At 46.3% G+C, this 23,011-nt stretch overlaps 1 protein-coding gene across 1 annotated transcript in view; it reads left to right on the forward strand.

The window, feature by feature from the left end:
* The window catches only part of LNX2 (ligand of numb-protein X 2), a 179,926-nt gene that overhangs the window by 126,442 nt on the left and 30,473 nt on the right, over positions 1-23,011 (forward strand). Inside the window, 3 exon segments of the mRNA XM_040426175.1 lie at positions 6,162-6,361; positions 7,613-7,981; positions 16,960-17,097. Of these exon segments, the coding sequence (XP_040282109.1) occupies positions 6,162-6,361; positions 7,613-7,981; positions 16,960-17,097 (707 nt within the window).

Here is a 23,011-nt window from a genome sequence, read left to right on the forward strand (position 1 = left end):
TGATGGTCTGCCTAAGAGAGTTGAGTGAGACTCTTTGCCATGCCAAAAGTCCAAACAAAAAGCCAGGACAGGAAGTAGAAGACATGGAGTTACTTAAGTGACTTTATTTTTAAAAAAAACATAGCGTATTCACATACAAGTTGTTAGTAAACTGATGGAAGTGTCCCTTTAAGGTGGCAAATATGATTTATCTATTGAAGTGACATGTGTCTCTGTTTTCTTCAAATTCCTTCCTGCGAGACCAGATTCTGTCCTTGGCTCTAAATAAAATCAGCCATTACATTAAAACCTCTGACAGGTGAAGTGAAAAACATTGATTATCTCTTGACAATGGCGCCTGTCAAGTGTTGGGAAATATTAGTTAGCAAGTGAAGAGTGGTTCTTGAAGTTGATGTGTTAGAAGCAGGAAAAATGGGCAAGCGCAAGAATGAGTGACTTTGAGAAGGGCCAAATCGTAATGGACAGACAACTGGATCAGAGCATCTCCAAAATGGCAGATCGTGTATGCAGTGGTTTGTACCATTGATCACGGGTCATGGTTGCCCAAGGCTCATTGATGTTTGTGGAGAGCAAAGGCTAGCCCATCTTCCGTTTTCCACTGACAAGAATAGGACAGGTTATACACGGATCACGGACGCGGAGAAAAAACTGAAGACTATCAGACCTTAGGCCTCATGCACACAACAGTATTTTTTTGCGGTTCGCAAAAAGCTGTTCCGTGATCCGTTTCCGTTTTGGTTTCCGTGTGTCTTCCTTGATTTTTGGAGGATCACCAGACATGAAAAGTGAAAAAAATATCTAAGTCAAGTTTGCCTTGCAAATTATAGTAAAAAAACGGACGCGAATGACAATCGTGTGTGCCTCCGTGTTTTTTTGCGGTCCCATTGACTTGAATGGGTCCGCGAACCGTTTCCGCGAAAAAAATAGGACAGGTTATATTTTTTTGACGGACTGGAACCACGGATCACGGACACGGATGACAAACGGTCCATTAGCCGAGTTTTCAACGGACCCATTGAAAGTCAATGGGTCCGCAGAAAATCACGAGAAACTGAACAACGGACACGGAATAAAATAACGGTCGTGTGCATGAGGCCTTATAGAGAGAAAAATATGTATGTACCACAGAAGCAGTCTCTGCAACTGCCCTTAGAAAGGGATGGCTCAGCCCTGTAGCTGGATTGGTGCCTGAACAGAATTGGAGTGGCACACAGTTCTCCATTTCTGTAGCACGTTACATATTTTATAATTTATAAATCTTTCACAGATATAGATTTTTTTTTAAAATGAGCATGCGTGAAATGCAGAGATTATTCTTCCAGGGAGTAATTAATCTCTTCTTCCATGGAGTAATTAATGTCATGTTCTAAGTCAGAGATGTACCATGAGTGTGTGTGTGTGTGTGTGTGTGTGTGTGTATATATATATATATATATATATATATATACACACACACACTCACCTAAAGAATTATTAGGAACACCACACTAATACAGTGTTGGACCCCCTTTTGCCTTCAGAACTGCCTTAATTCTACGTGGCATTGATTCCACAAGGTGCTGATAGCATTCTTTAGAAATGTTGGCCCATATTGATAGGATAGCATCTTGCAGTTGATGGAGATTTGAGGGATGCACATCCAGGGCACGAAGCTCCCGTTCCACCACATCCCAAAGATGCTCTATTGGGTTGAGATCTGGTGACTGTGGGGGCCATTTTAGTACAGTGAACTCATTGTCATGTTCAAGAAACCAATTTGAAATGATTCGAGCTTTGTGACATGGTGCATTATCCTGCTGGAAGTAGCCATCAGAGGATGGATACATGTTCTCATTCTGTTTACGCCAAATTCGGACTCTACCATTTGAATGTCTCAACAGAAATCGAGACTCATCAGACCAGGCAACATTTTTCCAGTCTTCAACAGTCCAATTTTGGTGAGCTCGTGCAAATTGTAGCCTCTTTTTCCTATTCGTAGTGGAGATGAGTGGTACCCGGTGGGGTCTTCTGCTGTTGTAGCCCATCCACCTCAAGGTTGTGCGTGTTGTGGCTTCACAAATGCTTTGCTGCATACCTCGGTTGTAACGAGTGGTTATTTCAGTCAACGTTGCTCTTCTATCAGCTTGAATCAGTCGGCCCATTCTCCTCTGACCTCTAGCATCCACAAGGCATTTTTGCCCACAGGACTGCCGCATACTGGATGTTTTTCCCTTTTCACACCATTCTTTGTAAACCCTAGAAATGGTTGTGCGTGAAAATCCCAGTAACTGAGCAGATTGTGAAATACTCAGACCGGCCCGTCTGGCACCAACAACCATGCCACGCTCAAAATTGCTTAAATCACCTTTCTTTCCCATTCTGACATTCAGTTTGGAGTTCAGGAGATTGTCTTGACCAGGACCACCCCCCTAAATGCATTGAAGCAACTGCCATGTGATTGGTTGACTAGATAATTGCATTAATGAGAAATAGAACAAGTGTTCCTAATAATTCTTTAGGTGAGTGTTGTATATATATATATATATAGTGTACCTTCCTCTGCATGTTATTGTTTTTTTTTCATTAGTGTGAAAATCAATTCTGATTTCTGATGTACCATCCAAGAAATCATATATACCCTACAGTGCTCTCACTGCCTCTGCAATCTACTATTCCTCTTGGCTCTATTCAATTTTATATATTGCTAATAAATTATACTGTCCTTATGTTATTAGTTGCCGGGCTTTCCTGGAATGTACTCCATAAACTTGCTGTATAATCAATAATTGGGCTGATTCAGTATATTTTCTCAGAAAAGGAAAAATCTCTGTAATGAGGTGGAACATTCATTTAGTTTACACTTTCAGTCTCTACTAAAATTCTCAACCTTATGAGCCAGTGATATATTACCGAAACAGTAGCTTCAAGAGGTTTTCCAGGATTTATAAAAAACTACAAGCATTCCACGGACCTGTGGAAGAAAGATGGTTTTGTTAATCTTACCCATCTTCTGCGCTGCCCAGTCCACCGTTCCCTCTGCGCTTGCACAGGCTGCAGCTGAACAGGAAGAGACTTGCACACATCCGGTTAGGGCCCAAGCGGAATAGCTCACCGACTGTGCAAGTGAAGCGGGAACAGTGGCAAGGGCAGAGCAGCGGATGGGTGAGATTAAAGGGGTTATCTGTGAAATGATAATGAGGTCCTATCATCAAGACAGGTCGTCATTATTACATCAGTAGGGGGTCCGAGTCCCGACACCCCCGCCGATCAGCTGTTTCAGGAAGCTGCTGCACCCACCAGAGTTCTGGTGAGCGTGGCAACTTCCGGCAGCTTTCCAAGCACAGCGGCGTACATTGTATAGCGGCTGTGCTTGGTATTGCAGCTCCGCCCCATCGACTTGAACTGCAGCTGGGCCATGTGACCAATGTATGGTGACATATATAATGTTGACCGGTCGGCACTGCGATGTAATGGCGTGGTGGTGCACATGTCCGTGGACTGGCGTCCCAGAATACAGCAATGTAGAAAGTGCCGGTCCTTTCTACATCAATGTATGGTGACGTCACATGGCCTAGCAAGAGGCCGCGGTGATCATGGAGCGCCCGGCCTCTTCTAACAGGTGATCGCTGGTGGTCCCAGGTGTTGGGCCCCCTCTGATCTGATATTGATGACCTATCCTGAGGATAGGTCATCAATATTAATTCCCGGATAACCCCTTTAATGAAACAATCTTTGTTCCACAGGTCCGCGGAGTGTTTGTATTTTTTCATAATGCCCGGAGAACCCCTTTCTGCTTTGACAGTTTCCACATAGATATAATCTACATGAATGGTTGAACAGCTTTGTAAATACATCGCATTACAACCTGTGATATGATTCAGAGCTACATTCACAATTCTGCAGGCTTCAGAGCTGAAATCTTTGAGCATTCCAGCACCAAGCTTGTTCTAATGATTTGCATCATTCTTTTAGTCTTTATACCAAGTTATACACAGTGATAGGATCTAGAAAACTCAATGTCCTGGATTGCAGAGCTGCACAGAGCATTGTATAATAACAGCACCAGAATCGTCTCATGGCTAACACCAACCCTCCCATTGGAAAAAGGGTCCATCATTTTACCAGGCAAAATAGCGCTGCATGCCGCACTATTTTGTCTGTCATTTTAGACACACTGGGCAGATTTACTAATCCTATAGATGGTGTGCATTTATTACCATGGCTCAGACGAGTGTTGTGAGATGTTAACATTGAGGTTTGGGCTCCACAGTGCTTTTTTAATGTGCTTGATGATTGTGGTCTGGGGTGGGCTGGCCATAAGCGCTACAGGGAAACTTCCCGGTGGGCCGATGACGGGGGGCTGCCTGAGCCATCCTCACAACTGCCAGCAATGGTAAGTAATGATCTGACACTCTCATTCTGACTCCTGAATTTAATTGTATTGCCATCTGAAGACAACTGGAGCAGGAGGACAGAACGTGGCAGCTGGCACTGACCACCACAGAGGGGCAGCTTCTGGGCAGGTATTTTGTGCTGCTGGGGCAGTATTTTTTTGATGCACTGTGGTATTTGGCTCTGCTGGAGTGGTGTAATGTGCCACAATATGGTATTGCTGGCCCTTCCTTCTATCAATTTGGGCCCCACTATTAAATAGGGCCAGTTTTAGTTTTTTTCCAGGGCCACTTTAAGTTCTCAGCCCTCCCCCGATTGTGGTACAACCATGGGTCACACAATCACCAAACAACTGTTTCTCCCATGGGAGAAGAAGCTACAGACAACTAGAATTCCAGCTATGACGAAAGATTTTGACCCATTAAATGGGTTAACCCATGATTAATGTAAAAAATGGAAATCCAATATCACATAGTACATAACAATCTCTTTCAAACTTAGAACCATCCCTGAACCTCACATGGATCCAGAGATCTCCACATTCACTGCTCCAATTGCTCTGCTAGATATATTTGAAGCCGTCAGCTTAGGAGGCACTTTCTCAGGAGAGTTTCCCTTTCTACTGCAGATGGTGGCAGTTGAAGGATGGAACTGAGCATGTGTGTCCCTGTCAGTGAGCAGGACAGGTAAATTAGAAAGAGAGCAAACAGCAGGTGGCACTATACAGATAGACGTCAGTGAATCAAGATTTTTAATGAATGCAATTACAAAAGTATTCAGATCCAGAATATGTTTCGTGGAACAACCCTTTTAATACAAGATTATAAAACACATGCTTGCTTTTTTTTTCCTAAAAAGCATTTCTTCACCACCCGTGGGTTGTGTGTGGCACCACAGTTCATCCCCACTTCAGTAGAGTTGAGCTGCAATGCCAGACACAACCTGCGGAGCTGTTCTTAGAAGAAAACAGCCATGTTTTTTTTTAAACCTTAACAACCCCTTTAAGCAGTGAGGTCTGCTAGGAATTTAATATTCCCCAAATCTTTTCTTCAAATCCAACCACAGACTGTGGACTACTTTTTATGGTAGCCTATATTCTGTGTACAAAGAGCAGACTCCTAAAATGATCTGTAGTCTGCAGACTGGGTTGGTGGAAAATCTGGCCAGGTGTATTATTAGAATGCTCCAAAGATGGACCTACCTCTGGTACTGTAGCTCATCAAGAGAATGCCAAGAGTGTGCAAAGCAGTAATCAAAGCAAAAGGTGGCTACTTTGAAGAACCTAGAATATGACATATTTTCAGTTGTTTCACACTTGTTTGTTATGTATATAATTCCACATGTGTTAATTCATAGTTTTGATGCCTTCATAGTCATGAAAATAAAGAAAACTCTTTGAATGAGAAGGTGTGTCCAAACTTTTGGTTTGTACTGTATATATATATATATATATATATATATATATATATACATACATACATACACTTTTTTGGGGAGGCATCTAAATGTTTTCTTACTCTTTTATTGTAATTTAGGATAGACAGGGAAATATATATTATTTACATTTATTAATTAATATTAATCATTTAGATGATTTCATTAAATTTGGGCTTACAAAATGTTAATCCCAACACATGAACTATAGAAATGTCTCCCGACTTGTTTGTAATCCATAATGCAGTTGGCTTGCAGAATGTAGAGTACTATTGATCTCCGCAGTGTATTGATCGCTCAGCACTGAACTATAAGCATCCTATTGATATTGTTGTGTTTTTGTTTGTACTGGACAGCTATGCATCCCCCAGCTAGCTTACCCGAAGGAGAAATTACTACCATTGAAATACACCGATCCAACCCATACATCGAACTGGGGATCAGCATCGTCGGCGGTAATGAGACCCCTTTAATAAACATTGTCATACAGGAAATATATCGGGATGGCATCATTGCCAGGGATGGGAGACTGCTGGCGGGTGACCAAATACTTCAAGTAAGTGAACACGAAAACACAACACACTGTGTAAGTAAAGTACTGTGGACGGTATTAACTGCTCTTTATTCTATTGTTGATGGAGACTGCTGATGTCTGGGCTTTAACTAATTGACATTTCCTAAGGCTGCTGCGTTGTCCAAAATCTTTCCAAAATCTTAAAAAAGGGAAAATGGAAATTTAATTGCTTGGAAGAGGTGACGCTTAGCTTCTTAGAAATCCATTCTTATTAAAGGGATTGACCAGGATTGGCAAAAGGGGTCTGTTTTTTCCCAGAACCACCACTACTCTTGTACATGGACTGTGTTAGGTATTGCAATTGGGCTCTATTTATTTGGCTGCGATTGTAGACGCTACCCATAAAGAAAAGTGGCGGTTTATGGGAGGAAAAAAGTTTTCTAGTCTTGACACACCCTTTAAATCCTTTAAAGGGGTTTTCTGAGACTTTTTAACTGATCCTCAATAGGTCATCAGTATCTAATCAGCTGTTTCGGAAGGCACCGACAGTCGCTCAATAGTAGCTCAATATTATGGGGATATTTTCCACCTAGACACCGCTTCTGTGGGAGAATAGCTCTAGAATAGGCCTCCAGTGAAGCCTACAAGAGCATTGTTTCTGTCAATTCCATGCAGAATTTAAAATGAAAAATCTCTGCATTCTTCTGTGTTTACAGCTCCTCTGCAAACCTAGATGTCTCCATGGTAACACTACAAACAAACCTTGTGTAGTCTTATCCTGCAGTCATACTGTAACGTAACGTGAATTCAAAAGATTTGAGAATGAATAAACTTATGCAGGTTAAGTGAATAAATATATTTACTAAGTGTGCAGTAAATTAGTGCAGACTACAGTTATTCACATCAGCCCGTCCTCCAGTGTGTAGCACGCATGTTTCTGAGATGTGTTCTTATTAGCACAATGGGGGATGGGTACTATCTCTAATCCACTACATTACACAGAGTATTAAACATATTATAAAAGAGGAAGGGGACAGAATCAATTAGTACTTAAAAATACCCTTACAATACACATAATCTCCTCCGTGTCCTACTTCTTGCTAGCAAGAAATAGAAAGCAGATTAAAAAAAGAGTATGACTCCTGGAGGGGTTTTCAAAAAGATAGTAAATTCGTAAGATAAACTGCTTAATCTTAGTTGCATTAAAAAATGAATTTAAAATAAAACATAAAGGAGGATATTGTCTTTAAAATATTGGATCTACATTGATATGTGCTTATTTTTTTTTTACAGGTGAATAATTTTGACATTAGCAATGTATCACATAACTATGCCAGGGTGGTCTTGTCCCAGCCATGTACTGTACTCCATCTCACCGTGCTCCGAGAGAGGCGCTTTGGAAGCAGAACACAGGCTCATATGGATTGCAACTTGCAGAGAGAAGAAAGCTTCCACGTCACTCTGAATAAAAGGGGGACCAATGAGCAGCTGGGCATCAAACTTGTCCGCAGGACTGATGAATCTGGAGTCTTTATTCTGGATCTCCTAGAAGGAGGACTGGCAGCTCAGGATGGGAGACTTCACAGCAATGACCGCGTCCTGGCAATCAATGGACTTGACCTAAAGCATGGCACCCCAGAGCTAGCCGCTCAGATTATTCAGGTATCCAAAACAGTAACACCTTCAAGAAGTACCACCTCCATTCACTTACCATGTGTTGCGTACTGTTAGCTGTAAGAAAATGGAATGATACTGGTTGGCAGATGGCGATTTGAAGCTCCTGTGCCCCAGTGCAGAATCAGTAACAGGGCCCTCCACCTACATGTGCCATTTATAGGATTGGTCTCGTCATATGGGGCAGAACTTTTCATCTGGTTTCAGTACCCGCATGTAACCATGACTTGTGCACTCCCTGTAGGTACACCCCTGGTAATCAAAATCAATTAAATTAATTCTTCTAAGGTTAGTTCTTGTCTCCTAAAGACCCCTTTACATGGCTCCATGTAGCAAGCAATTGTCAAGAAGGAATCGTTCCTTCCGAAAAATTACCTGGTCATCAGTAGAGGTGAACGCAGCATGTACATGCAGCAATCTCCTCCACAGTATGGGTAGGAGCGATCACTAATGCCATTGTTCGTCCCCATACACATTGTTTGCCAGCAGCAAAGCGCTGTTTAGACGGCACAATCTGCCGCCGGCAAATGATTTAGGTGACTGCACCAACAATGCTATTACCCGATGAATGAGCGTTTGGTTGTTCATCAGGTAATTGACGTAACCTTTACACAGGCAGATTATCGCTAACGAGCATTTGTCTCAACATCGGGCAGTGTAAAGGGGCCTCTAGCATGACATATTGCTAGCCTTAGGCTAAGTTCACACGAACGTGTGTGATCTGTGGCCGTATTGCGGCCCGCAAATCGCGGGCTGCAATACACGGCCACAGTTCCGTGTGAATTCCGCATCACGGATGCGGACCCATTCACTTCAATGGGTCCGCTAATTCGGAATCGCGGAACGGCCGGACGGGACCCCTCGGAAGCACTACGGAGTGCCTCCGTGGGGTTACGTCCCGTACTTCCGTTCCGCTAAAAGATAGAACAAGTCCTATCTTTTAGCGGAACGGCCGGATCGCGGACCCATTAAAGTGAATGGGTCCGCGATCCGATGCGGCTGACCTACGGCCGGCGATCGAGCATTACGACCCGCTATTTGCGGGCCGCTTCACAGGCACGGGTCACACACGTTCGTGTGAACTCGGCCTTACCCTAGATAGGTGTATACATTCTTATAGGGAGGGTATATGGCATTGTTTACACATGCATATAGGTGGCAGTTGCCCAGGTAGCAGGAAAACAGCAAACACATCCTTCTCAGTTCACTAATTCTTAACTGAAGTTACATGCTTAGTGCTTTTAATTTTTCCAATTTTTTATCCATCTCTTGATCATTGCCCTGCCACACTGCAGAAAGGTACCGTACTTTACATTATCGTGAGACATATGTTTGGAATTGCTAATCCTGTTGTGCTAAAAGCATTTTTAGTGAATGCAATTTGCAGAGATAGGTAAGTGATATTCCGTGGCGGATTATAACATGGGCAGTTTGAATGGCAGCACAAACTGCCTAAACACTTTAGGCTACTTTCACACTGGCGTTTTTGTTTTCCGTTTGTGAGATCCGTCATAGGCTCCAAAATGGATCAGTTTTGCCCCAATGCATTCTGAATGGAAAAGGATCCGCTCAGAATGCATCAGTTTGCCTCCGTTCCGCCTCCATTCCGCTCTGGAGGCGGACACCAAAACTCAGCTTGCAGCGTTTTGGTGTCCGCCTGACGATGCGGAGGCAAACAGGTCCTGAGACACAATGTAAGTCAATGGGGACGGATCCGTTTTCTATGACACAATCTGGCACAATAGAAAACGGATCCGTCCTCCATTGACTTTCAATGGTGTTCAAGACGGATCCGTCTTGGCTATGTGACAGATAATACAAACGGATCCGTTCTGGACGGATGCAGGCGGTTGTATTATCGGTGCGGATCCGTCTGTGCAGATCCATGACGGATCCGCACCAAACGCGAGTGTGAAAGTAGCCTTAAGCAAACTGCAGTTTCCTCGTGGTTACTGCAGCAAATTGGGGTAAAAACTGTGACAGCTGCTTTGTGCAATCATCCCTGGCCCCCAGACACGCTGCAGTTTTACATTTTGCGACAAATCACAGCAAAAAAAAAAAACCTGACAAAACTGCTTTGTGGAGCGTTAGATAGTCACATGACCTGCGAAGGTATTGAAACTGCAGGAGAGAGCAGCAGGATGGCAGAGGAGTTGCTGCTGGGTAAGTGTATGGGGTCTGGTGTGTGCTACTAGTGGGTCTGGGGCCTGAATTTATTCATGGCTTCTGCTCTGGGTCAGTATTTAGGCCAACTGGGCCCTGAATTCATTTATGGTTCTGCCCTGAATATGTATTTAGGGGGTCTGGTTTGGGGGGTCTATGTTTATTTAGGGGGTCTGGCTTTGTATTTAAATTATTTTGTTTGGAGGCAAAACACGGATGGTGCCCATGTGCCTTCCACAATTTGCGTAACGGAACAGGAGGCCTATTAAACGGACAAGAATAGGACAGGACTCATAATTTTTGCGGGGCAACGGATGCAGACAGCACACAGAGTGCTGTCCGCTTTTTTTGCGGACCCATTGAAATGAATGGTTTCGTATGCGGAATGCAGAAAACGGCCTGTATACGGAACGCAAAATACATTTGTGTGAACGAGCCCTAAGTCTCCTCTGGGCACAGTGATAAACCTCAGAATTTTTCCCTGCACAGCGCCATCCAGGAACTATGAAGGGACTGCAGCTTAGAGTGGAGTCACAGTTCTGCCCTGTGCCTTGACAAGAAAAAGTGACAGAGGCCCTTTTGTTCTTATGAGTGCTAATTGTCCCTATAGTCTGACCGCTGATCGTAAAGTGCCTAGCGGTATGCTAACCCTTGCTTAATATTCATTTAAATGTTACCAATAAGCACGGGTTTGTACCTTAACGGGGTGGTCCGACTTATATGAAAACGCCCCCAGAGCTCTATTCTTATAAAAAAAACTAAAAGCCGTTTCCAGTGCTGCCTCTCTCGTCCTGACTTCCAGTTTCTACGGCAAGTGACCACTGCAGCTAATCATTCACCTGAGCAATCTACGGCAAGAGATTGCAGAGTGATTGGCTGCAGCAGTCACGTGCCACATACAGCTACGTCACCGCTGCAGCCTGTAAACAGTAACCGGAGCTGCAGCGCTGGAAACGGTGGTAGATTAAGTGGTGAGTTCTGTTATTTATCATATTTGGGGGAACTGGGGTAGATTTCTTATAACTTAGATAATACACCAATATTATATATGTACTACCAACAGATACTCGCCATAAGTAAGGAAGCAAATGATGTCCCTTTAAAAGATAAAGGGGCACATTCACCAAGACTGGCGTTTTAGACGCCGGTCTTAATAACCCTTATAGCTGGCGGTGGATCTGCCAAAGTTATGTAGAGGCACTAGCCCCTATATAACTTCGGCACATACATCGCCGCTTCTAAATGTAAATATTCACAGATGACCACCATTAAAACATAGCCTTTATTCTACATCAAATTAAAATAACCCCCAATCATAGTAACATAGTAGTAACATAGTACATAAGGCCGAAAAAAGACATTTGTCCATCCAGTTCGGCCTGTCATCCTACAAGTTGATCCAAAGGAAGGCAAAAAAAAAACCCTGTGAGGTAGAAGCCAATTTTCTCCACTTTAGGGCATGCCTGGAAAGCCTACAGCTATTAGGGCATGCTGGGAGTTGTAGTTTTGCAGCAGCTGGAGGGCCGCAGGTTGAGCATCCCTGCTTTAGGGGAATAAAAATTCCTTCCCGACTCCAATCAGGCAATCAGAATAACTCCCTGGATCAACGACCCCTTTCTAGTACAGTAGCTATAGCCTGCAATATTATCCACAAGAAAAAAAGGTGAATATTACCATAAAGTAGCAACAAAAATAATTAATAGGCAGGCAATAGTAAATGAGAATAGACTGATTGTTTTGTGGGCCTCTATCCCTAAGGCCCCTTTCACACGAGCGAGTTTTCCGCGCGGGTGCAATGCATGACGTGAATGCATAGCCTCCGCCACGAATCCTGACCTATTCATTTCAATGGGTCTGTGTACATGAGCGTTTTTTTTCACGCATCAGTTCTGCGTTGCATTAAAAACGCAGCATGTTCTATAGTCTGCGTTTTTTACGCAGCCCTGGATCCATAGAAGTGAATGGGGCTTTAGTGAAAAACGCATTGCATACACAAGCAAGTGCGGATGCGATGCGCTTTTCACTGATGGCTGCTAAGGGTACTTTCACACTAGCGTTATTCTTTTCCGGCACTGAGTTCCGTCCTAGGGGCTCAATACCGGAAAAGAACTGATCAGTTTTATCCCCGTGCATTCTGAATGGAGAGCAATCCGTTCAGGATGCATCAGGATGTCTTCAGTTCAGTCTTTTTGAGTTTTCAGGACAGAGATAATACCGCAGCATGCTCAGACCGCAAAAAATGTGAAAAAAATAAATGCCGAATCCATTTTTCTGGATGACACCGGAGAGACGAATCCGGCATTTCAATGCATTTGTCATACAGATCAGGATCCTGATCCGTCTGACAAATGCCATTACTTTGCATACGTTTTGACGGAACTGCCTGCCGGAATCCTCTGCCGCAAGTGTGAAAGTATCCTAAGGCCTCTTTTACAAGGGTGTCCCGGATTTGCTCCGAATGCGTCGCGTGTGTATTGCGGGAAACCCGCGCAAGTAGGCGCGCAATTGCAGTCAGATTTGACTGCGATTGCCTTCCGATGTTCAGTTTTTTCCGCGCGAGTGCAATGTGTTTTGCAGGCGCGTGATAAAAAACTGACTGTGGTACTCAGACCCAAACCCGGACTTCTTCACTGAAGTTCGGGTTTAGGTTAGGTGTTCTGTAGATTTTATTATTTTCCCTTATAACATTGTTATAAGGGAAAATAATAGCATTCTGAATACAGAATGCTTAGTAAAATGTGGCTTGAGGGGTTAAAAAAGAAAAAATTAATTAACTCACCTCATCCTCTCGTTCTTTCTTCTTCTTTCATGACCTGCAAAAGGACCTTTGATGACGTAATTGCACTCACCACGTCAGCGCAGGTCCTGCTGAATGAAGATAGAATGATCTTCTATCTTCATTCAGCAGGACCTGCGCTGATGTCACCGCGCTCACCACATGGTGAGCGCAATTACGTCATCAAAGGTTCTTTTGCAGGTCTTTAAAGAAGAAGAAGAAAGAAGACGATGCCGGCTGCGCGAACAAGAGGGTGAGGTGAGTTAATAAATTTTTTATTTTTTAACCCCTCCAGCCCTATTGTACTAATCATTCTGTATTAAGAATGATATTATTTTCCCTTATAACCACGTTATAAGGGAGAATAATAAAATCTACACAACACCTAACCCGAACCCGAACTTCTGTGAGGCAAAACGCATTGCACCCGCACAATAAAAACTGAACAACGCAATAGCAGTCAAAACTGACTGAAATTGCGTGCGCACTCGCGCGGGTTTCCCGCGATGCACACGCGACGCATCCGGAACAAGGCCTAAGAGATGTTGTTTGTAAACCTTCAGTTTTTTATCACGCGCGTGAAAAACGCATCAAAATGCATTGCACCTGCGCGGAAAAAACTGAACAACTTAACGCAATCGCAGACAAAACTAACTGAACTTGCTTGCAAAATGGTGCGAGTTTTACTGAACGCATCCAGAGCCAATCCGTTTTTGCTTTCCATTTCTGAGATCCATCATGGGCTCTCAGAAGCGGTCCAAAACGGATCAGTTTTGCCCTAATGCATTCTGAATGGAAAAGGATCCGCTCAGAATACATCAGTTTGCCTCCGATCAGTCTCCATTAGGCTCTGAAGGCGGACACCAAAATGCTGCGGATTCACCCTTTTTTTCTTGTGGATTGGGGGTTATTTTAATTTGATGTAGAATAAAGGCTATGTTTTAATGGTGGTCATCTGTGAATATTTGTAAGTCTACACACCTTCTGGCAGGTTATTGTCTTAGCTGTGATAATGCTTCTAAATGTAAGACAGTTTCCTTGCTGTCTTACATTTAGACCATTTTTTACGCCTAAACCAGGGGTAGAAAATGATGAATGAGACGGGCCTGTCGGTCCACCCCCCTTCCCTGCCCACGTCGCGCCCACTCTTTTAGACCTGGCATGAACTGAGAAGAAGTCGCAGATTGTTCACAGATGGTCTCATTAAATCATGAAATCTGGCTAACTGGAGATGTGACATATTTTTTTTTTTAAGCATGCCAAGATTGAGTAAGTGTGCCAGGACACATTATTACGTCTTATCGAGACATCTTTACAGAGGCCTGTTATCGTGAAAGTGCCGCACTATGGTCAGCCTTTACTACACCGCTATTAGAGAGCAGGTTGCAGGATGCTTTCACAAAGGCCTCATGCACACGGCCGTTGTGCGGCCGTTACGTGCATTGGGGGCCGCAATTGCTGTCCCAAATGCACGGGCACCATCCGTGCAGCGGGCCGGGCCCATTCAACTTGAATGGGTTCGTGGTCTGTCCGCACCGCAAAAAAATATGACATGTCATATATTTATTTGCAGTGCGGAACAACAGAAAGAAACACCACGGAAGCACTCGGTAGTGCTTCTGGTGTTCCATTCCGCATCTCTGGAATTACAGACACATTCAAGTGGGTCCGCATCCATGATGCGTGGTGCACACGGCCGGCGGCCGTGGATTGCCGACCCGCCGTTTGCATGAGGCTAGGCTAATACTTTTGTGAGAAAATATTCAGCAACTTATAACTAGTTGATTGAAATAAGCTTGCATATATGGACAGCTGTCCTTCACCAAATATACTAATGACAAATGTTATGTCTCATTATACTAATGGCAAAAAGTGGAAGGAGAGAATTTTATTGAAATGGCTTAAGAACCAGTAAAGTCGGGAATGCTATGTTTGGATGAAGCAGGCAGAAGAAAAAATCCACCTAAAGGCCCCATTCACACGTCCGCAAATGGGTCCGCATCCGTTCCGCAATTTTGCGGAACGGGTGCGGACCCATTCATTTTCTATGGGGACGGAATGGATGCGGATAGCACACAGTGTGCTGTCCGCATTTGCGGAGATCGGCCCCGATCTTCGGGTCCGCAGCTACGCAAAAGATAAAACATGTCCTATTCTTGTCCGCAGCTTGCGGACAAGAATAGACATTTCTATAGGGGTGCCGGGCGGGTGTGTTGTGGGTCCGCAACACACCACGGACGTGTGAATGGAGCCTAAAAGGCATCTGTCAGCAGTTTTGCACCTATGACATTGGCTGACCTGTTACATGTGCACTTGGCAGCTGAAGGCATCCGTGTTGGTCCCATGTTCATATGTGCCCGCATTGCTGAGAAAAATGATGTTTTATTATATGCAAATGAGCCTCCAGGAGCAACGGGGGCATTACCATTACACCTAGAGGCTCTGCTCTCTACAACGGTCACTCCCTCTGCACTTTGATTGACAGGGCCAGGTGTGATGATGTTTTCACTGCCTGGTCCTGTCAATCAAAGTGCAGAGGGCGCTGTAGTTGCAGAGAGAGCAGAGCCTCTAGGTGTAACGGAAACGCCCCTGTTGCTCCTAGAGGCTCATTTGCATATACCGGCCCTCGTAGTAGCACCGCGGCCTTCTTGCAGCTTACCAAGCCCAGCGCCATACATTAAATAGCACCTGTGCTTGGTATCACGCTCAGCCTTATTCACTTGAATTGGGCTGAGCTGCGCCTAGGGCCACGTGACTAATGAATGTAACGTCACTGGCCAAGCGATAGCTGAGAGAAGGCCTTGGCACTACTGTGAGCGCTGCTGCCTTCTCAAACAGCTGATCGGTAGGGATCCCGGGTGTCGGACCCCCACTGATCAGATACTGATAATCTATCCTGAGGATAGGTCATCAGTATTAAAATCTCGGAAAACCCCTTTAATACCAGCCATTGTTTTTTTGTAAAGGAAGAGGGTTCCTTGTTTTGACAATGAACGTTCTTCCGAGACACAATTCTCTTGCCGCCTGCAGCAGATTTTCTTCCAGTATTTCCCTGTATTTGTCAGCATTCAGTTACCCTCAGACGTCTTCCAGGGTCTGCTACAGAGGAGCACCCCCACACCAGGACGCTGTCAACCCAAGGTGTGCACATTTGGTAAAAGCAAAAAAGACGACAGAATGATTTTACAAGGGTTAGTAAAAAAAAAAAAGTTTCCTTTCCCATTTCTGGCACCTTTCAATAGTCTTCTTACAAAGTCGTTTTGGAGTACTTGTTTGCACGGTGTCATCTTTTCCTGGACTCCTCAGCCAATGAACATTTTATATACAGAAGTATTTATAATGCAACATCTGGAGGGAAAGGTATCATGTCCTGGACTACAGAATTCTGGCTTCAAAAATTAGAATGGTGGCATAGAAAGACAGAAGTCTAAAACCTTAAGGATCAGCCTGCAATAGAGAACTGGTACTGACGGTATTTGCCAGATCTCGCGCTACCGCTCCGATTCTCGTGGCCAGGCTCTATTTACCCAGCTGCAGCGGTGATGTCACGTCGACAACACATGACCGCTGCAGCCAATCGCTGACCTCATCGGGTGACCAATCCCTTTAGCTCTGATGGAAGCAGTGCTATTTTTTCACGTATGTCAATGGGATCCGTTAGGTGCCATTGATATCTGTTAATCTGGCAGCACGCGGCGTGAGCATGGCCTAAGAAAATCATCATTTTCCAATTTGCAAATAATTGATTATTCGCATTATACAGAGCGAAAGTATTGTTCACAGCGCCCCAGTAAAATACACGCCATAGTGCACGGTGCCGTCTAATAATCCAGAATATTTGATCAGTTGGCACCTGGAAGCCGTATCATATACTGAGCATAGCATCCTATGATCTTTCCTATAGATTGCAGATATTCTGTCCTCAGGCTCTTAAGCATCAAGACAAGAATGCTTCTTACCAAAGCTGCATTGAGATATTGATATTGATGTGTGTAGGTTCATCTTGCCTTCTTGTGCTTTACAACAGGGCAGCGGAGAACGAGTCCATTTAACAGTATCTCGGCCTGTAAAGCATCCCGCTGGTAACATAAGCCGAGAGGTCGGCAACAGCCAGTCTCATCACCATATACAGCAAGTGTATCATCACAGGCCGAGCGTACACAGGGTAAGGGATATCGCTTGACTCAACAGTGTTGTAAGGTCTCAGAATTGAATTGACTTTTTAGGCCCTAGGGCTCATGAACGTGGAAATATTAACGACCCATACAAATTCTGAGCTACCCATAGATGTCTGTGATCTCATACTGTTCCTCTGTGGTATGAAAAACTATACATTGGATGGAGCAGGAGGCAGAAGGCTCCATCTACTGTGTAGTGGCCATATCGGGGTACAGCAGCTCCGCTCCCATTCAAGTGAGTGCAGTACGCCGGAAACTACACAGTGGACGGAGCCTTCATCTTCCAGCTCTATCCAATGCATAGTCTCCTGCGCTGGCGGCTTCCCTGAACAGCTGATCAGTAGGGTGCTGTTTGTCGTCCCTGAACAGCTGATTGGTGGAGGTGCTGTTTGTCGTCCCTGAACAGCTGATTGGTGGAGGTGCTGTTTGTCATCCCTGAACAGCTGATTGGTGGAGGTGCTGTTTGTCGTCCCTGAACAACTGATTGGTGGAGGTGCTGTTTGTTGTCCCTGAACAGCTGATCGGTGGAGGTGCTGTTTGTCATCCCTGAACAACTGATTGGTGGAGGTGCTGTTTGCCGTCCCTGAACAGCTGATTGGTGGAGGTGCTGTTTGTCGTCCCTGAACAACTGATCGGTGGAGGTGCTGTTTGTTGTCCCTGAACAGCTGATCGGTGGAGGTGCTGTTTGTCGTCCCTGAACCAGCTGATTGGTGGAGGTGCTGTTTGTCGTCCCTGAACAACTGATTGGTGGAGGTGCTGTTTGTCATCCCTGAACAGCTGATCAGTAGGGTGCTGTTTGTCATCCCTGAACAGCTGATTGGTGGAGGTGCTGTTTGTCATCCCTGAACAACTGATTGGTGGAGGTGCTGTTTGTCGTCCCTGAACAGCTGATTGGTGGAGGTGCTGTTTGTCATCCCTGAACCAGCTGATTGGTGGAGGTGCTGTTTGTCGTCCCTGAACAGCTGATTGGTGGAGGTGCTGTTTGCCGTCCCTGAACAGCTGATTGGTGGAGGTGCTGTTTGCCGTCCCTGAACCAGCTGATTGGTGGAGGTGCTGTTTGTCGTCCCTGAACAGCTGATCGGGATCGGTGGAGGTGCTGTTTGTCGTCCCTGAACAGCTGATTGGTGGAGGTGCTGTTTGTCGTCCTCGAACAGCTGATTGGTTGAGGTGCTGTTTGTCGTCCCTGAACAGCTGTTTGTTGTCCCTGAACAGCTGATTGGTGGAGGTGCTGTTTGTCGTCCCTGAACAGCTGATTGGTGGAGGTGCTGTTTGTCGTCCCTGAACAGCTGTTTGTTGTCCCTGAACAACTGATTGGTGGAGGTGCTGTTTGTCGTCCCTGAACAGCTGATTGGTGGAGGTGTTGTTTGTCGTCCCTGAACAGCTGATTAGTGGAGGTGCTGTTTGTCGTCCCTGAACAGCTGATTGGTGGAGGTGCTGTTTGTCGTCCCTGAACAGCTGATTGGTGGAGGTGCTGTTTGTCGTCCCTGAACAGCTGTTTGTTGTCCCTGAACAACTGATTGGTGGAGGTGCTGTTTGTCATCCCTGAACAGCTGATTGGTGGAGGTGCTGTTTGTCGTCCCTGAATAACTGATTGGTGGAGGTGCTGTTTGTCGTCCCTGAACAGCTGTTTGTTGTCCCTGAACAACTGATTGGTGGAGGTGCTGTTTGTCGTCCCTGAACCAGCTGATTGGTGGAGGTGCTGTTTGTCGTCCCTGAACAACTGATTGGTGGAGGTGCTGTTTGTCGTCCCTGAACAGCTGATTGGTGGCGGTGCTGTTTGTCGTCCCTGAACCAGCTGATTGGTGGAGGTGCTGTTTGTCGTCCCTGAACAACTGATTGGTGGAGGTGCTGTTTGTCGTCCCTGAACAACTGATCGGTGGAGGTGCTGTTTGTTGTCCCTGAACAGCTGATCGGTGGAGGTGCTGTTTGTCGTCCCTGAACCAGCTGATTGGTGGAGGTGCTGTTTGCCGTCCCTGAACCAGCTGATTGGTGGAGGTGCTGTTTGTCGTCCCTGAACAGCTGATCGGGATCGGTGGAGGTGCTGTTTGTCGTCCCTGAACAGCTGATTGGTGGAGGTGCTGTTTGTCGTCCTCGAACAGCTGATTGGTTGAGGTGCTGTTTGTCGTCCCTGAACAGCTGTTTGTTGTCCCTGAACAGCTGATTGGTGGAGGTGCTGTTTGTCGTCCCTGAACAGCTGATTGGTGGAGGTGCTGTTTGTCGTCCCTGAACAGCTGTTTGTTGTCCCTGAACAACTGATTGGTGGAGGTGCTGTTTGTCGTCCCTGAACAGCTGATTGGTGGAGGTGCTGTTTGTCGTCCCTGAACAGCTGATTGGTGGAGGTGCTGTTTGTCGTCCCTGAACAGCTGTTTGTTGTCCCTGAACAACTGATTGGTGGAGGTGCTGTTTGTCATCCCTGAACAGCTGATTGGTGGAGGTGCTGTTTGTCGTCCCTGAACAACTGATTGGTGGAGGTGCTGTTTGTCGTCCCTGAACAGCTGTTTGTTGTCCCTGAACAACTGATTGGTGGAGGTGCTGTTTGTCGTCCCTGAACCAGCTGATTGGTGGAGGTGCTGTTTGTCGTCCCTGAACAACTGATTGGTGGAGGTGCTGTTTGTCGTCCCTGAACAGCTGATTGGTGGCGGTGCTGTTTGTCGTCCCTGAACCAGCTGATTGGTGGAGGTGCTGTTTGTCGTCCCTGAACAACTGATTGGTGGAGGTGCTGTTTGTCGTCCCTGAACAGCTGATTGGTGGAGGTGCTGTTTGTCGTCCCTGAACAGCTGTTTGTTGTCCCTGAACAACTGATTGGTGGAGGTGCTGTTTGTCATCCCTGAACAGCTGATTGGTGGAGGTGCTGTTTGTCGTCCCTGAACAGCTGATTGGTGGAGGTGCTGTTTGTCGTCCCTGAACAGCTGTTTGTTGTCCCTGAACAACTGATTGGTGGAGGTGCTGTTTGTCGTCCCTGAACAGCTGATTGGTGGAGGTGCTGTTTGTCATCCCTGAACAGCTGATCGGTGGAGGTGCTGTTTGTCATCCCTGAACAACTGATTGGTGGAGGTGCTGTTTGTCGTCCCTGAACCAGCTGATTGGTGGAGGTGCTGTTTGTCGTCCCTGAACAACTGATTGGTGGAGGTGCTATTTGTCGTCCCTGAACCAGCTGATTGGTGGAGGTGCTGTTTGTCATCCCTGAACAGCTGATTGGTGGACGGAGCCTTCATCTTCCAGCTCTATCCAATGCATAGTCTCCTGCGCTGGCGGCTTCCCTGAACAGCTGATCAGTAGGGTGCTGTTTGTCGTCCCTGAACAGCTGATTGGTGGAGGTGCTGTTTGTCGTCCCTGAACAGCTGATTGGTGGAGGTGCTGTTTGTCATCCCTGAACAGCTGATTGGTGGAGGTGCTGTTTGTCGTCCCTGAACAACTGATTGGTGGAGGTGCTGTTTGTTGTCCCTGAACAGCTGATCGGTGGAGGTGCTGTTTGTCATCCCTGAACAACTGATTGGTGGAGGTGCTGTTTGTCGTCCCTGAACAGCTGATTGGTGGAGGTGCTGTTTGTCATCCCTGAACCAGCTGATTGGTGGAGGTGCTGTTTGTCGTCCCTGAACAGCTGATTGGTGGAGGTGCTGTTTGCCGTCCCTGAACAGCTGATTGGTGGAGGTGCTGTTTGCCGTCCCTGAACCAGCTGATTGGTGGAGGTGCTGTTTGTCGTCCCTGAACAGCTGATCGGGATCGGTGGAGGTGCTGTTTGTCGTCCCTGAACAGCTGATTGGTGGAGGTGCTGTTTGTCGTCCTCGAACAGCTGATTGGTTGAGGTGCTGTTTGTCGTCCCTGAACAGCTGTTTGTTGTCCCTGAACAGCTGATTGGTGGAGGTGCTGTTTGTCGTCCCTGAACAGCTGATTGGTGGAGGTGCTGTTTGTCGTCCCTGAACAGCTGTTTGTTGTCCCTGAACAACTGATTGGTGGAGGTGCTGTTTGTCGTCCCTGAACAGCTGATTGGTGGAGGTGCTGTTTGTCGTCCCTGAACAGCTGATTGGTGGAGGTGCTGTTTGTCGTCCCTGAACAGCTGTTTGTTGTCCCTGAACAACTGATTGGTGGAGGTGCTGTTTGTCATCCCTGAACAGCTGATTGGTGGAGGTGCTGTTTGTCGTCCCTGAACAACTGATTGGTGGAGGTGCTGTTTGTCGTCCCTGAACAGCTGTTTGTTGTCCCTGAACAACTGATTGGTGGAGGTGCTGTTTGTCGTCCCTGAACCAGCTGATTGGTGGAGGTGCTGTTTGTCGTCCCTGAACAACTGATTGGTGGAGGTGCTGTTTGTCGTCCCTGAACAGCTGATTGGTGGCGGTGCTGTTTGTCGTCCCTGAACAGCTGATTGGTGGAGGTGCTGTTTGCCGTCCCTGAACAGCTGATTGGTGGAGGTGCTGTTTGCCGTCCCTGAACCAGCTGATTGGTGGAGGTGCTGTTTGTCGTCCCTGAACAGCTGATCGGGATCGGTGGAGGTGCTGTTTGTCGTCCCTGAACAGCTGATTGGTGGAGGTGCTGTTTGTCGTCCTCGAACAGCTGATTGGTTGAGGTGCTGTTTGTCGTCCCTGAACAGCTGTTTGTTGTCCCTGAACAGCTGATTGGTGGAGGTGCTGTTTGTCGTCCCTGAACAGCTGATTGGTGGAGGTGCTGTTTGTCGTCCCTGAACAGCTGTTTGTTGTCCCTGAACAACTGATTGGTGGAGGTGCTGTTTGTCGTCCCTGAACAGCTGATTGGTGGAGGTGCTGTTTGTCGTCCCTGAACAGCTGATTGGTGGAGGTGCTGTTTGTCGTCCCTGAACAGCTGTTTGTTGTCCCTGAACAACTGATTGGTGGAGGTGCTGTTTGTCATCCCTGAACAGCTGATTGGTGGAGGTGCTGTTTGTCGTCCCTGAACAGCTGATTGGTGGAGGTGCTGTTTGTCGTCCCTGAACAGCTGATTGGTGGAGGTGCTGTTTGTCATCCCTGAACAGCTGATCGGTGGAGGTGCTGTTTGTCATCCCTGAACAACTGATTGGTGGAGGTGCTGTTTGTCGTCCCTGAACCAGCTGATTGGTGGAGGTGCTGTTTGTCGTCCCTGAACAACTGATTGGTGGAGGTGCTATTTGTCGTCCCTGAACCAGCTGATTGGTGGAGGTGCTGTTTGTCATCCCTGAACAGCTGATTGGTGGACGGAGCCTTCATCTTCCAGCTCTATCCAATGCATAGTCTCCTGCGCTGGCGGCTTCCCTGAACAGCTGATCAGTAGGGTGCTGTTTGTCGTCCCTGAACAGCTGATTGGTGGAGGTGCTGTTTGTCGTCCCTGAACAGCTGATTGGTGGAGGTGCTGTTTGTCATCCCTGAACAGCTGATTGGTGGAGGTGCTGTTTGTCGTCCCTGAACAACTGATTGGTGGAGGTGCTGTTTGTTGTCCCTGAACAGCTGATCGGTGGAGGTGCTGTTTGTCATCCCTGAACAACTGATTGGTGGAGGTGCTGTTTGTCGTCCCTGAACAGCTGATTGGTGGAGGTGCTGTTTGCCGTCCCTGAACAGCTGATTGGTGGAGGTGCTGTTTGTCATCCCTGAACAACTGATCGGTGGAGGTGCTGTTTGTTGTCCCTGAACAGCTGATCGGTGGAGGTGCTGTTTGTCGTCCCTGAACCAGCTGATTGGTGGAGGTGCTGTTTGTCGTCCCTGAACAACTGATTGGTGGAGGTGCTGTTTGTCATCCCTGAACAGCTGATTGGTGGAGGTGCTGTTTGTCATCCCTGAACAGCTGATCAGTAGGGTGCTGTTTGTCATCCCTGAACAGCTGATTGGTGGAGGTGCTGTTTGTCATCCCTGAACAACTGATTGGTGGAGGTGCTGTTTGTCGTCCCTGAACAGCTGATTGGTGGAGGTGCTGTTTGTC

This window comes from Bufo bufo, chromosome 3 (genome assembly GCF_905171765.1).
Source record: "Bufo bufo chromosome 3, aBufBuf1.1, whole genome shotgun sequence".
NCBI lineage: Eukaryota > Metazoa > Chordata > Amphibia > Anura > Bufonidae > Bufo > Bufo bufo.